Source organism: Rhinatrema bivittatum, chromosome 7, assembly GCF_901001135.1.
Source record: "Rhinatrema bivittatum chromosome 7, aRhiBiv1.1, whole genome shotgun sequence".
Classification (NCBI taxonomy): domain Eukaryota; kingdom Metazoa; phylum Chordata; class Amphibia; order Gymnophiona; family Rhinatrematidae; genus Rhinatrema; species Rhinatrema bivittatum.
The window spans coordinates 253,568,706-253,585,689 of NC_042621.1; the positions used below are offsets into that span (position 1 = coordinate 253,568,706).

The window sequence follows — 16,984 nt, forward strand, 5'->3', positions numbered from 1 at the left end:
TAATCAGCTTGGATGCAGAAAAGGTCTTTGTCAGGCGTCAATGGTCTTTTCTGTTTGCTATCCTTGAGAAATACAGATTACCAGAACAGTTTTGTGGTTGGATTCGAGCACTGTATGATCACCCTAATGTTCACTCTAATGGGTATTTGTTGGGGATTTTTTCCTATTGAGAAAGGTAACAGGCAGGATTGTCCTCTGTCTCCATTGCTTTTCGACTTGGCAATCAAGGCTCTTGCTGTAAAATTGCGTGCTAACCCGGAGATACAGGATTTCAGTGCGGAAGGTAAGCAGCATCTTATCTCTTTACATGCTGATGATGTGCTGCTATTTCTGGCTAGTCCTAAGAGATCTGGCCCAGGGCTGCTTGCCGAGTTGGTAGCCTTTGGGATGGTGGCAGGCCATAAGTTTGAAGTAGTTCCTATAGGATCTTGTAGGCCGGAGGATATTCTGGAGTGTTTTGCTCCCTTCAAAAAGGCGCTGTCTTATGTTAAATATTTGGGTATTTGTGTTCCTGGTAATTTGGGAGATCTATGCTCCTGTATTCATTAAGATTAGGCAAGATCTACGAGACTGAAAGGGATATTACATAATGTGGAGAGGGAGAGTTAATGCTGTGAAGATGAATATCTTCCTTTGTTTATTCTATTTGTTTCAGCATGTGCCTTGCTTATTTATTTCTTTATCTATCTATCTATTTATTTATTTATTTATTTATTTATTATATACCGCAAATCCTAATTTCTAAGCGGTTAACAATCAAACATTCACAAATTCCATTTTACAAAAACCAAAATATCACACAAATTAATAGGTATATCTTTCATACCATTAAAATACTCGTTTTCTTATCTGATATCACTATCTGACCATATCACCCTGATTTTCACAATGCCGTAGTTCATACAGAGAAATCATCTTAATCTGTACATCATCTTACTTCCGGGCAGCTTTTTTGCCTCGGTTAACAGTATGCTTTTGGTCTTTCTTTTGAATGGTAAGCCTGATAGGGTAAGATTACATACTCTGTGGAGGCCCAAGGAGTGGGAGGGTATAGCGTTCCCAAACTTGCAGGCATACTTTTGGGCAGCAGAACTAATAGGGGTAGTTACACGGTTATATAGGGACCGAACTTCTCAGTGCCTTGCCACTGAGAGAAATTTGGCAGAGGGGATGGACCTCATATCACTTATAACATCGGCATCTGTGTCACCTGGCGGTGAGCATGCCAAAATTGCCCCCTTATTGCATGTACAGTCAAGGTCTGGAGGGCAATGTGCAAAAGGTTGAGTATAAAAGGCCAATATCCTTTATCTTTCTCTCCCCTTTGGAAAAATCCAATATTAACAATCCATGCGGCGGATTTTAAAAGGGTTATGCGCGTAAATCCTCAGGATTTACGTGCGCTGAGCCTATTTTGCATAGGCCTGATGATGTGCACAAGCCCCGGGACGCGCGTATGTCCCGGGGCTTTGCGAAAGGAGCGGGACTGAGGCAGGCGTAAATAACAAAATAAAGGTAGAGGGGAATTTAGGTAGGGCTGGGGGGCGGGTTAGATAGGAGAGGAGGGAAAGATGGGGAACGGAGAAAGTTCCCTCCCTAAGAGGGAGCGGCCTCAGAGGGAACGGAGAAAGCCACTGGGTCTCCCCTAGGGCTTGGCGTGCGAAAGGTGCACTAGTGTGCACCCCCTGCACGTGCCGACCCTGGATTTTAGAACATGCGCGCAGCTGCGCGCGTATGTTATAAAATCGAGCGTACATTTGTGCGCACTGGGTAGCTCACACAGATGTCCCATGCACATGCAGGTTTTAAAATCCAGCTCCATTCATTTAGTTATGAGGCTAAGCAGTAGTGGGAGTCAGAGTTATACTGGTTGGGCCATCTCTATGAAAAGAACAGATTAAAATCCTTCATAAAACTACAAGAAGAGTTTGAGATTTCAGATCAGTCCCAGATATATTATGATAATTTGAAGAGAGTTTTGGCTAAAATGGGAAATGAAGGCTAGCATTGGGTACATCCCACCCAGTAGAAATTGCTTTCATATCTGACTTAGTTCAATGTAAAGTGTGCTTGGTGTTGTATCAGGCAATTACGCAAACATATCTTGATCTGGAGCCTACCTTAATGGTTGAGATACAGTGGATGGGACATCTGGGGTTACAACTGAAGGTGAGGGTTTGGAGAAGAATATGGGTTTGAGCATGAAGGTCTTCTCTATATGCAAGGAGGGCAGAATTAATGGTGAGACTTATCATGCATAGTTATAGATACCCGTTGCACTTCTCAAAGTTTTCAGCCTCAGCATCTCTGCTCTGATGGCGAGGATGCAGGCAGAAGGGCACATATTTGCATACATGGTAGAGATGTCCAAATATTTTTGCTTTTTGGATGAGGGTGGGTCAGCTCACTGGGCAAATTGCACATTGCTCTTTGTCTTTAACTCTGGAGCTGTGTCTGCTTGGGTTATGGCGTGATCAATTGTTGGGCAAATTTCAAAAAACGTTGCTACAACAATTGTTGCGTGCTGCTCGCTTTTCTATTGCTTGGAAATGGAAATCAGTGCCTACACTGGAAAATTGGTGAGCCCAGGTTCATTCTGTGGCCTTAATAAAAAAGTAAACCTATATGTTACAAGATAATGTTGCATTATATGACAAGATTTGGGATTCTTACTGGAAATTCTGCAATTCTGATTGAATGGGGTTATGGAGTATTGTAGCATTGTATAGCATCTTGCTTTGTATGACTTTGTGATACTCTTATATTGGCATTGTATGTTGTTTTGTGATAAAATAAAAAGGAAATAAAAAAAAGGAAATGGCGTTGGAAGTGGCAGAAGAATTTTACCAAATCCAGTCCATGCCTGAATCACCACAATCATGTGGGAGGCCACCCAACCTCAGGAGAGGATGTGGAGCCCTAAGCGCAAGAGGCTCTGACAGCCGGAGAAGCCAGACCAGCTGGACTTTTTGCCTCAACTGCAAGTCCCAATGGGGCCGCCATGTTTCAGCTACAGAGGAAGGGGCCATTTTGCACGAGACTATCCCCACTGGGAAGATGTGTCTGTAGACATTAATGCCATGGCCCCACACTTTTATAATTTTGTGCATGCTCCCTGTCAGAGAGTCTCTCTAACCCAGGCATTAGTGGACTCTGGGAGCGTAAAAACTCTCATTCAAAGAGAGTTAGTAAAGTGGAGCCAGATTGTCTATGACAGAACCGTAACCCTAGCATGCTTCCACGGGGACCAATGGCAATATCCAACAAGCCATGTACAATTGAAGACCCTGGTTGAGCAAAACAAGCTAGAAGTGAGAGTTCTTCCAGTTCCAGTAGTGATAGGATGGGACTGTCTGAATTTTAAAACCCCGTGGAACGATTCGCTTCTGAGTCACTCACATCCACCAATGAAGAACTGGCATTTCCATAATTCTTCCCTTTAGAAGATCCCAACCTGTATTGTAAAGACTAGTATTCCTTGGACCGAGGCAGGATTGGCTCTACTTGCTGGGAGGAGCCCTTTTATAGAGCTGAGGTTCTGACAGGGGCCATAGGAATTTTCCCACCACGGTCCATTTAAATGTGGGGCAGTTGTGCGCATGCATGCCTAAAGAGAAACATGGCATGTGTTTGCCAGCAGTGTCCTGCTGCATGAGTTTAGGGCCAGCACTAGTGGTGTCCCACCACCATCAAGAAGCAGCGTGACTGGCCCAGCATCCTGACACATTGCGGGACCTAGCCAGTAGGGTGAGTGCAGCAGTTCACAGGATCAGCTCGTGGACCACCAGTCATTACACCCAGAGGCAATGCTGACAGGAAAAATACAGTTATGCCACTAATTCTGGGGCCACTGGGAGGAGGGGACAGAGTGTTGTGTCCGTCGCTGTCTGACGTCTCTGCTCCGCCCACCTTACCTCGTTGGCGACTCCCTCCGGGGTTGATGGAAGGCTAGCTGCTGCGGCGTGTCCAGGCCGTCCTCCTCCGATGTTTCCTGATTGGCTTGACGCTGCAAGCCGCCATGTTGATCAGATGCCTAAGAGCGTGCGCGCGGCCCGACTGATGTACCGGCATTGGCGCGAACCTCAGGGATGTCCCCCTGAGATGACATCATCAGTTTCAGATATTTAAGGTCTCAATTTTCGCTAACAAGATGAGTTAGCAAGGGTATCGTTGCGGATGGGATTCGCTCTCCGCAAACCTAGCTACTCTGCCTCCTCGGACTTCATTAGAGGTACCCGCTCCTCAGGGGCCTCGCTCTCTCTTTCTCTTTTCAGGTCGCAGTCCGGAACTGGTACTCATTCCTCGAGGGCCCATGTCCCAGGCCAGCTCCTGAATACCACTTCTGCTAGAAGTCATCGCTGCTTATAACATTAGTGAGTTTCCATCTATCTCTCAGAGCTTTCCCTGGAACCAGGTACTCGCTCCTCGAGGGCCTACTGCATTCCAAATCCTGGGCTGCCTCAAGAGACTATTGTGTGAGTGTTACCATCAAGGACGTGTTCCTGAACTCTGCATGTCTTGCCTACTCACTTTCTTAGTTTCTCTACAGCTCAGACACCTTGGGATCTCTGTTCCAATACCTGAGGGACTACAGCCCAGCTGGGCGCTTCCAGCTCACTACTGCCACCTCTGGTGGTTTAATATATTGTCTAATAAAAGAACTAGTGTGTGTCTGTCTCCTACACTAAGCCTGACCAGTGGGCCCTCTCGGGATCTCCCCCAAGAGTGTGGTCACCTGCCACTGGTCCAAGGATCCACCCACAACTATTCTAAATAATAACAGATTGCTATCTCCAGCAACTCCGTTAATAACAGATTGCTAATTCTCAGCTTTAACAACAGAGCTTTAATAACACAGAGTCAGAGGAAGAGCAGCCACCTACCCAATATAGCATACCTAATCCCTTTGAGTGAGAAAATGAGTGTGACCTAAAGAATTTCAGATGGGCCCAAAGGGAGGATAAGACCCATAAGTCTGCACGGGAGCATATCCAGAGGGTGGATGGGAAGCTTGTCCTTGCAGAAGAAGATAAGGACTCTATTGCCTCTTATTTTGTAATGAAAGGAGACCTACTTTACTGGATAACAAAAGAAAATCTGAAGGGAAAAGTGATAGAGCAACTCTTAGTTCCCAAACCTTATTGCCAGCAGGTCCTGTAATTAGCAAGCACATAGCCACTTTTTAGGGGTCCACCTGGGTGAGGAAAAAACTAGAGAGAGAATATTAGAGCAGTTCTTTTGGCCTGGCATACACCAACAGGTCCAGCTATTTTGCCAGTCCTACCCAACATGCTAATTAACTAAACCTGCTGGGATGTGGCCAGTTGTGTTACGAGTGCCACCTGTGGCAGACCCGCAGTGCGGCCCTCTCACCTTCTTGTACGGACTCCAGCTCCTGGTTCTCTTCACTGGTGGCGGTGGATCACCAGCTCCGATTTCGGGTTGCCTCCGGTGCCTCCGGTTCTGCCATGGTCCCCAGTGTTGCCAGCCAAGATGTCCCTGCTCATCGGGCCTTTCCGCATGGCCTGCGGAGAGACACCGCCATCTGCGCCATGCCCCTCCCTAGGCGCACGCATCGCTGATTCTTTTAAAGGGCCCACGGCGGGAACCTGTCCGCAGCCCCGGATGCTGAGTCAGACTCTTCAGCATACATAAGCTCAGGCCTCACTCCATAGCGTTGCCTTTGCAACAAGACTCCTTGTACTCTGAGTACTCGTTGCTGATAGAGAATCATCTCTACGTTGTGTTCCTGTTTCCTGTGGTTCCCGGTTCCAGTCTTCCTTGTTCCTGCCCTGTCTATGTGTTGGACTGACTCTCTGGATTTCGACTTGGCTTTCTTTGACTACTCTTCAGCCTTTCTCCAACCCCGGACCTTCACTAAGTTTGACTACTCTTCAGCCTATCTTCAACCCCGGACTTTTGCTAAGTTTGACCATGCCTACCTTCTCCGTGCCCTGACCATTGCCTTGATTGACTACGCCTGCCTTCTCTGTGCTCTGACCATTGCCTTGATTGACTATGTCTGCCTTCTCCGTGCCCTGACTATTGCCTTGATTGACTACGCCTGCCTTCTCCGTGCTCTGACCATAGCCTTGATCGACTATGCTACAGATTACTCCGCGTCCAGAGTTCTTCATTACTTGCCATGATTTCCACTTGTCACCAGCCTTGATTCTAGCCTGTCAGTGATGCCTCCTTCAGCCTACTTCCTGGATGTGGATTTACAAGGCTTCGGCCTTCCTTTGCTTAGGTGCCTCTAGTTACCTCCTAATCCATTGGTGCCTGAGTTCCCATACTGAACCCAGTCTAGGGTAGGACTATGCCACCTATCAACTGCTGTCTTTGGGCTGAATCACCTTACTTCATGAACCAACCTCGAGGCCCACCTAAGTCCCGCCGGCCCCAGCTCCCAAAGGCTCAACCCGTGGGGAACGAGGGCTAATATAGGTGAAGCTCCAGCGGCCTCTATATTCAGCCCAATCCACCTACCGACGGTGGGGACCCGTAGGTCCCCACATGCAGGTTGTGTCAATCCCACCTCGACCCAAGGGTCCACCTCGACGCAACAAGTTGCACTTATACCAATGCCAATTATAGAGACCTCATTTGAAAGGATGGTATGGACCTAGCAGGACCTTTAGAGAGATCTGCCCAAGGAAATAAGTACATCTTAGTTATTCTTGACTAAGCCTCCAGATATTTGGAAACAGTACCTTTAAAGAACATAAAGACCCAGAAAGTAGCATCCATCTTAATGGAGGTTTTTCCCAACTTGGGTTGCCCAAGGAAATCTTAACTGATCAAGGAACCCCATTTGTTTCCAAAGTAATGAAATAGCTCTGTGCCTTACTCAAGGTAAAAACTCTGCGTACCTAGGTATATCATCTGCAGTCAGATGGCCTTGTTAAGTGCTTTAATAAGATGCTCAAATGTTGAGAAAATGTATGGTGGAAGATGGCAAGAACTGGGACTCATTGCCACCCTATGTGCTGTTTGAAGTCTGAAAAGTACCCCAGAACTCAATGGGGTTTTCATCTTTTGAATTACTGTATATGATGAGACTAGGGGAATCTTGGACATAGCTCATGAAACTTGAGAAGAAGAGTTGAATGCAGGACAGAACCTAGTCGACTACATTATCCGGGTGCAAGACCAACAGAAGAAAGCTGAGGAGGCTGCCTGCCTGTGCCTAGAAAAGGCTGACAACCCAAGCCTCAGCATATAATCACCCCACGGTTCAAAGAGAATCCAACCAGGGGTCCAAGTCCTTGTCCTTCTCCCATCTTTGGAAAGTGAATTGTTAACCTGCTGGCAAGGCCCTTATGAAGTTTTAGAGAAAACTGGGCCTGTGGATTATAAAATAGCCCAGCTGGATAAAAGGAAGAAAACTCAGTTCTACCATGTAAATCTCCTGAAGAAAGGGGAGGCATCAATGTGCAGAGTGGTGCAAGAGGAAGAGTTTGGTCCAGAGGTCGGACCTGAGGTGGACCAAAATCAGATTCCTTTTGGAGATCAACTCTCCACCACTGAGACAGCCGATTTAAACCAGCTAATAGAGACAAACAAGGAGATCTTCTAGAATCTACTGGGTTGAACCCACCTTGTGCAGGATGACATCATTATGCCTCCTGGAGTTGTCGTGTGGCAAAGGCCCTATCAGATTCCCAAGGCCAGGCACCACGTCATTGAGACTGAAGTAAAGGAGATGTTCTGGCTCAGAGTTATAGAAGAATCTAACAGAGCCTGGTTTTCACCCATTATGCTAGTGCCAAAGTCAGATGGAAGTATCAGGCTTTGCATTAAGTTTAAAAAGGTAAACAAGGTATCGAAACTCGACATATACCAAATCCCTCATGTGGATAAGCTGATTGAATGTCTGGCATCAGCCCAGTTCATTTTTACTCTGTACTTTACAAAAGTGTATTGGTAGGTATCTTTCACGCCAGCAGAGAAGAAGAAGACTGTGTTCTCTATACCAGGCGGACTCTTCCAATTCATCATCCTCCCTTTTGAACTCCATGACACCCCCACAATGTTTCTGTGCTGTTTGACTACCTGCTGCACCTGCATCAAGGTTATACAACTGCCTACTTGGATAACATAGTGGTTTACAGCCCGGATTGGTGGACACATCTAAGCCAACTGTAGGCCATCCTAATAAGTCTGAGAAAAGCAGGACTGATGGCCAATCCTAAAAAGTGATTGCTGGTAGGACAAGAAGTTCAATATTTGGAGTATACCCTTGAGTAGGGGAAAGTCCACCCGAAGACCAGGAAGATTGAGGTGATTAACTGGGTGCCAGTCCCACAAACAAAAGCAAAAGTGAAAACTTTACTAGGCCTTATGGGGAGGTTTATACCCAATTACTCAGAGAAAGAGGAACTTCTCACAAGGTTCTTGTTAAAGAAAGCCCCAGTGAAGGTCCAATGGTCAGCCAAAGTGCAGAAGGCCTTCTGGGCTCTGATAGAGGTGTTATGCTCCAAACTGGTCCTAATAAGTCTGGACTTTACTGAACTCTTCATAATGCAAACCAATGCCTCAGAGATAGGTCAGGGAGCTGTCTTAGTTCAAGAGAAGGATGGCCAAGAACACTGTGGAATACATCAGCTGGAAGCTAATGCTAAGGGGAAAGCATTAATCAACAATTGAGAAGGAGGCCTTGGCAGTCAAGTGGGTCTTAGAGGTCTTTTGATACTAAATGCTAGGACAATAGTTCATGCTCGTGATGAAGAATCAACTGCTCATTTGGATAAATAGAAACAAGGAATTCAATGTGAGGGTGATGAGGTGGTTCTGGCCCTGCAACCCTTCAACTATAAAATCTGACATAGTGCAGGAAGAGAAAACACAATTGCAGATTTCCTGTCTAAAGAAATGTCCTTAGTACAAGCAGGCACTCAGCCTAATAAGTCTGAGCTAAGGGGGAGGGTATGTGAGGGAGTATATAAGAAATTCCCTCAGAATACCTTAAAGAACCGGCCACAGCTATCTGGCTTGGTCCTCCATGATACCCAAGCCAGCAAGGGATTCTGAGCCTAGGGAGGATCCTTGCAGCCTAGCATAAGAAAGCAGGACCCAGAACAGTGGAAGAAGCCCTAGGGCAAAGGCAGGAAGCCAGCCTATGCCAGAATTACATATATTTGATTGTTTGTTAACACAAGGGACTGCTGAGGCAAGTGGCCTTTATGCTGTACTTCTGTTTTTGCTTGTAAATAAAGTGTTTGTGTGGAACCAGCCAGAGCTGGGCCTTCTTTTTGTAATCCCAGCTGAATCCCAACCCGTGGCCACTCCTGAGTGACCACAGGACTATAAATATCCCTATGTCCCCAAGTTAGTCATGAAAATGGTCAAGAGAAATCAAGATCAATGGATTCACCAGAGGTTTGTGGAAAATGTGAACAATCCAAAAGTGGCTCACCTGACGAGGGGAGCACCATTATTCCAACAAGTGATTGGTGAGATCAAGGAGTCTTGGCACATGAGGAGACAGATATGGATGCAATGAGTGTTCTATATCTCTATAAGGCAATGAAAGATATGCCATAGTCATCAGAAGGCTGGGAAATGGGTCAGTCATGGAGAAGCCAGATCCTAATCACCCACGTCAGAAGCATTGCTGCAGAACAAAACAGCAATAACAACTGTTGTACAGTTGTACAACTTGGTTTGAAGAAATGTTTTACTTGTTCTTGTTTTAAATAAGACCATGAGGACTATGTGCAGTGGAGGGACTTGATGGAGTTTCTGAAATGAAGCCAGTCTCACTAGTTGGACTTAGGTCCATAAAATGATTATCGCTTGTGTTTGCTTCCTTACATGTGCAATGTCATGTTCTGGTGAAGGGACCGATTATTGGAGTCTCCTTGGAATTGGACTGGAATTCTGAAAAACTTGCTCCGAGTTATGAGGAATTCTATTGACTGGTCGGGTTACATTGCATTGTAATCTCTCACTTATTAGTGCCTGATAATTATTACACAGTCAGTATTATTGTTGGGTGAATAACTAGTTAATTTTTTGGTTTTATAATATTTAATATTTAAAAAATGAATCCAACCTGTTCAGTTGTTTCTGCTGTGTTTTCTGTGCTTAACTTTTATTTCTTCACAGTACAATGAAGAAAGTAATAAAAGAAGCTGCTGAAAGGGGATTTTTATCCAAGAACTAGTGTTCATTTTTCTGCTAAAATGATAATAACTACCTTAAAGATCTAGACAATGGCAATGGTACAGTTCCAAGAGTACACTCCTTTGTCATTGGATCAAGATTGCCCAATGATAAAGATCTAATTATTGGTGTATAATTGTATCTGCCTGGAGATTATTTTAGGCCTTACAGGTGCAGTTGCACTTTAATTGGTGTATCTGATTAATTCACCTTGGGGTGCATTTACATTTATGAGATTTATGAATCACTCAACACAAAAGAGGCCTGAGTGGTGAACATAGGAAACGTACACAATCATAATATTAACAAAATTATACAAAGTTAAAATAGAAAAACATTTATAAAATATATTCAGTCTAAGAATAAAATAAAACAAAGTAAAATGACATCACAAAATAAATAATATATGAAAATAAAACAAAATTCATTTTTTAAAAATAAGCTAAATAACTTCTATGAAGTTTACTTAAAATTAAATTTAGGAACAGCCTCTAAAACCCCTGTGTAATGGAGTGACCCTGTTTTCTCCCTTGTTGTGTGTGCAGGACCAGGCTAGAGGCCTGGTCTACCTTAAAACCCACAGAGGAAAATAACTCTTGAGTTGTATAAATAACTTCAAATCAAAAAACGCAGTTTGCAATTTGTGTTGCAAATCACATTAATTGATTTGCATGGTTTAGGGTAATAATGACATGATTGGCATGCATTCACACGCTAATCAAATCATTTCAATATGCATGATGCTGGGGGCAGAATAACGCAAAATATTTGAAATTTCTCATGTTAGCCCCGCATTAGGCCATTTACTGTGCACTAAACAATGTTGACTACATGGTAAATGGCCATTGCTAATAATAGTGGTGGTTATTATCTAAGTCAACTTAATTAATTCCTTTCCCTCAACAGCGCCTCCACTGGTTGGATCCTGCTTTTATCTCCAAGCTCCAGTGCCATACTCTGCATCCTACTTATGCTCCTGCGCTGAGTCCTGGGCCCCGAGTCCTTGGTTCCTGTGGTGCGGCCCCTAGGTTCTTCCCTAAGGTCCTATTTTACTGCTAGGATCTCCAGAATCCCCAGCGACTGTCTCACCTTGATAATGAACTCTAATAATCTCCTGCTCCATATGACATGGTCTGCCTTGCCTTGACCGGCCGGGTGGGCGCGTCTCGGTTCTGGTCCCACTGAGTCTTGTCATACCTACCCTGGATCTATAATCTGCCTGACTGGGGAACCTCAAGCGTGGTCCGTGACCTGCTAGGCCTGGCAGTATAGGGCACATGATGTGGCAGTACCTACTCAGTATTTCTTCAAGCAACTTGTGACTCTTTCGGAGCCCTTCTTCAACCAACCATGAGTACCGTCTCACCTCTTCTTCAACCAACCATGAGTTCCGTCTCACCTCTTCTTCAACCAACCATGAGTCCCTTCTCACGTCCTCGTCTATCAACCTTCTCTGACTTTTCAACTCATCAAGCAACCTGTCTTGGGAACCTCAAACATGGTCCACAACCTGCCTTGCCTGGTTGAGTAGGGTGCGTGCATGCGTGGTCCGTGACTTGCCTTGCTGGGTAGTGTAGGGCACGTCTTGTCGCAGTACAACCTCAGAACTTTAAAACCTTGAGACTCCATCTAAGTTCTTCTCTCCTTCAAGTCTTCGAGAAACCCTCATGTATCCTGAGTCTTCGTCTCTTCATGAAGCCCTCACGTCTTCAGTCTTCAAGTCTTCATATTCATCAGATGTCTTCATCCTCTGACCACTGTCCACCCTGTAGCAGTTGCTGCTCCATGTGGCAGGTCCGAAAGGGCTAGGAGTAATTGGAGGGCCACTCATGAGACCAACATTGTGTTGTTTGGCTCTCTTCTGCTGCGTACAGGTGCGGCGGTGGTCAAGGTCCATTTCTTCAGCCTACACTTGGACGCTTCTCACCTGCTGCGGTGCTTGCTGGAGCTCCTCTACAGTTGCGTCGTCACCCAAGGGCACACGTTCCACCAGAGATGGGTCTGCTACCCGCGGTCCCATAACAGTAATCCACTTTAAAAGATGGAATATAAATAAAAAATATATATAACTATTGCGCCACCCCCTGAAGCATAAGCCAGTGCATATTTACAGACCCTCTTCTCCCCACAGTGATACTTCCTCTCACATGATCTTCCTGCTGGACAAGAGCCCTGTGCTTGTGGAAGGGGCAGAGCCTCTGAAGGACCTCTGAACGCACATTGTCTCCCCTGGCTCACAGGACCATACTCAGTGACTGCCACCACTATTTTCAGGCAGGGAGGGGGAAGGAAGGAAAGAGCGGAGGGAAAGAAAAGGATGGCCTATAAGAAGTAGAGAGTTGATGGTAGTCTACTAGGGGAAGAGTCTGAGAGTCAGTTATTCCCTTGTGAGAAATAGTTTTTAGGCCCCTGCCTCCCTGGCTTATTTTAAAAATAATGCATATGGTCCCATAAACGCGCATATTGGCGAGTGAGAGGAGATACTGCCACAATTTTAAAATGTGCGCGCAAGCACATGTGGATCATTCAAATACCTCTGCCATGTGTATGTGTGCGCGTAATCTTAAGAGGCAGCTTGAGTAAATGGCCCACACATATTTCCGCTAGGGCTTTAGCGGCTTTTATGTGCATATGCAGTGGAGTATAAAACATGCCTGCCCGAGAGAAAAAACAGTTTCTCCAATTAGACCACTAGTCTGTCCAACTGATATTGAGGTCTTCAAGACCCATCTCCTTCTTCATCCTGTAAGCCCCTTACCTGACCTTGAACCCTCACACTCTGCTGAAAGCCCCTTTTCCGCCCCCTTATTCTTAGCACGGGCACAGACATGCACATGCATACTTTGTGCACGGTCTGCATACCTGCATATGTGACTGGTTTTGCACGAGCAACCCTTTTAAACTCTACCTCTCAGTGAGAACATTTTTATAAAAATAATGAATACTTCTTTCTCCTCTTCCAGACATAGTCTCTTTGTCCCCCTCTCCCATCACCTTGCCCCCTCGTCTTTTATTTTCTTTTTCCCTCTCACCACATTTTCTGTCATTTTCTTACATTTGTCCCCCTTCAATCTATCCTGCACTTTTTTTGTCCTCTTGCTTATGGGTCACTTCTGCTTTCTTTCCTGGCCCTGCACGGGCCATGGCTGTTTCTGTCTCAGGCCTGATTGAGTCACTACCCTTTCTCTTCCTTCCCTTCCTCTCACCAGGAGGACCTGATCAGTCTGCCACCTCCTTGTCCCCTCATTCCCCAAATGCTCTGATTCACCTCTTCCCCTATTTCTTTACCTAAAATCCTAGATCTGCAGTGCCCCGATCCTTTTTCATAAAGGCCCTGATCTGCCACTGCCCCCTCCAGGCCCCCAACAGGCCTTTTAATTCCACCCTCTCACATCCCCTCCAAGTCTAACCCTCTGCCTGATCATTCTGATATTCACCTCTGTCTCCCTCTTATCTTATCCTTCTGCCTCCAGTCATCAATTCCTCCTTTTATTTATGTATAAGAATTTATAACTTACCCATGCCAGGGTTCTAAGCGGCATATAACATAACATACAAAATCATTACAAAAAAAAAACACAAGTTACCTGAGAGCCAAGACAAACTACTGATAGGATTTACTTGCCTGCTAGAAAAAAAAGGCAACACTAACTATAAAAGCACTTGCCTAAATAAATGGGTATTTCATTGTCTTTTAAATTCTCTTGACTCTTCCTTTTCTTTGGCTGGCAGGGCCTGGAGTGTCCCACCAGCATCAAGACTGCTGTACCAGTTTCTCCCTCATTTCTTCATCTAGTGGGGCCTGGGGAAACCCGCCAGCCCTGTGTCTGCAGTCACCAGCTTCTCCATGAATTCTTTGGCTGGCATGGGAACCCTTGACAGCCCCTCAGATCTGACTCCTTTGACGTCAGTTGGCAGAGCCTGTGAATCTCACCAGCCCCTTTGGCACACCCTCCTCGGCTTTGATTTGAATTCAGGACAGCTTGAAGACCATAGAACCTTCTATATCTAATTCACCAGTTGACATACAGACTAGGTTGACGGCTATGAAGTTGTTAATACCTCATGACTCCATACTGATTTTTGTGAAATTAACTGATGATCTCAGTCCAATTTCCAGTGGACAGGTGGTCATCATTAAAATCACTAACACAAAGTGACAGTAATTGGCATGCTAGACAGAAACTTTAATAGAAATGCTGATTGTTGAGCAGACCTCAAAACTGAACTTTGCACATATTCTAAGCCAATCTACAGAGTCACTTTCCTATAATTTTCTTGTTAACTTTAAATGTATGTATGACCGCTATGTTATATTCAGTGCTACTTTTAAAAGCCTGCATTGTATAAATGAACCATACCGAGGGCCGGGGGGGGGGGGGTACTGTGGCTTCTTAGCTACAGTTTGAGTACCACTGATTTAAACAATATTATACAACAGAGCTGGCATTTCACTGTTGGTGACCCAAAGAGGGGTGAAAGGCAGAAAACGGAGCCAAGGATCTTACTCCTTCTGGTAATCACTAGCTTCAGGAGTATAACACTCCAGATACCATTACCATAAATTATCAGGTGCAACATATCATAAAAATATATCTTTTAGATAACACCACTGAAAAGAATGTGGCTACAGACATTACTATTTGTTTCAGTAGTAGTAGCTGATGCTCCAAATACTAGAACATCAGTGTCCTCTAGTGTAACCAAGCAGACAGAGACATTCCTGATTTTGTGTTGCTTTAAAAAGCCCTCTGGTGAATAAAAGCAAATACAATAGAATGAAAAAGGCCAAAAAATGCATTTCGGGGCTGACATCATCATATAACAGGAAGGCATTGTATAAGAGAGAAATCTGCTGGAAATATCTTCCTACAGGCTAATATATTTGTGCTATACAGTAACTGAGTGTGTCCAAATGAGATATTTAATTATAACCAGTAGAGTACTGAGCAGATATGATCTGTAAATCTTAGAAACTTGCTTCACAGAGGCATTGCTGGGGTTTCATTCTGACAAAATGACTTTTATCTCCAGCGGACTTTTCAAATGTCACTAAATTAGTTTATACTAAATGCACAACACGGTCTGAGATTAACTGTGTGTCAACTGCATTTTTTACACCAGCATTAAAACTGTTGTGCATTTTCATATTTTTGCAGATCTGCCTGAATCGCAAGTGCCAAAACACCAGTGTATTCAGCGTTCATGACTGTGCTACAAAATGCCATGGACGTGGAGTAAGCATTACAAAAACAATTTTAGCCAATCAATACTTAGCTGAACAATAAATCTTTTATTTGTATATTTCTTTTTGGATCTATAATTCTGGGTAGTACATAATCGATTTTCTACTGAAGATAATAATTCCTTGTCATTTTTACATAGTGTTTGCAAGAAATGATAAATGTTTCTTATTCTAAGAAGACAAATCTAATCAAGAAGAAATTTATATAGTTTTTAAAATTAGTAATCCTTAACATAAGGCTGATTGTTTTTGTTTTAATCAACGTAATTTTAAATTTAACCTCCCCTCCTCAAAGAAAGAACTTTCCTGCTAAATCCTGGAATAGCAAGTGTGCACCGAAATAAATCCGAAAGGATAAGAAATACAGAAGTCAAAGCGAGATATAATAATCAAAGCATTTTACATATTTACCTACATAAAATTGCTTTTTTATTATTGCACACCCCGTCTCTCTCTTTCCCTACTGCCCCAGTGCAGGTAAAACTACACAAGCAGTTCACAGAGTTTGTACTCTTGCGCACATAAAAAAAAGAGGCAGAAACAGGTCGACGTACACTCAGAGACTGCATTTTCAAATCTCCGCACATGTTTCATGGCACACACGTTCCACCTGCTCCCAGGCAGGCAAGCAGATGCAAAGTACGCAGGACTCATTTTGTGCACACTGGCTTTCATTTTCAAAGGGAAACTTTACAAGGAGGTTCCTTTGAAAATAAGCGTGCAGTTCTGCAATCCCGGCAGCCAATATCATTATTGCATTGAATCAGATACAATCCAAATAGCAAAGTTAGCACTATTGAATATAGCTGGCTAATTTTAGGACAGGTCTGTGGCCCGACCAGACTTCGAACCTGATTCACTAAGGGTTTTTCCAACAGACACAAAATGAGAGGAAAAACCTTAATGAATCTGGCCCTTAGCTGGCTAACTTATCCAGCTAAATTCAAGCCAGCTAATAAGATAGCCAACTAGAATTTAGTCAGATAAGTGCCCAAATATTGAGTTAGCCGGCTAAATGCTTTTGAATATGGAACTCCCAGGCTACTTAACTTTTTTGATCTATGAGCTTTGAACTTTTCCTTAGGGAACTGCTTATGTTCTGTAAAATTTCTGACCCATGTAAGCAGTTGAATAGTTGGCCGATGGCATTTTCTCTCATGCTGCAAAATACCAGCTCCAGGTTTCAAACCCCCAAATAAATCAATATGGCTGCCGACTTAGTCCACTTGGATACTTATAAATACAGGTCAACAAACAAGCTGTAAATGACATCAATGCAAAGTGAGGTATGGATCATGTTATGTAAATACCAAGTAAACCACAGTTTGTAGTAGAATATCGCCATACCACCGTTGTAATGCTACTTCTAATTCACTTGCATATTCAGGCAACATCATAATTATACAGTAACAATTTCTGTGCTGATCTAATGACAAGAGCCTAGCACTGTCACAAATGTATTATGTTAGTCCAATTTTTTAAAACCACCTACAGTTTGATTGTTGACCTTTATTTGCAAGTCAATCAATTTCAAAGAATTGAAGTCACAATATTTGACTGAAAACAAGATTT

The 16,984-nt window shown here is 44.0% G+C and overlaps 1 protein-coding gene across 1 annotated transcript in view; it reads left to right on the forward strand.

Moving 5' to 3' along the window:
- ADAM12 (ADAM metallopeptidase domain 12) overlaps window positions 1-16,984 on the forward strand; it is a 968,421-nt gene that overhangs the window by 858,381 nt on the left and 93,056 nt on the right. Inside the window, exon 17 of the mRNA XM_029610036.1 lies at window positions 15,327-15,404. Within this exon, the coding sequence (XP_029465896.1) occupies window positions 15,327-15,404 (78 nt within the window). The remainder of the gene's footprint in view (window positions 1-15,326; window positions 15,405-16,984) is intronic.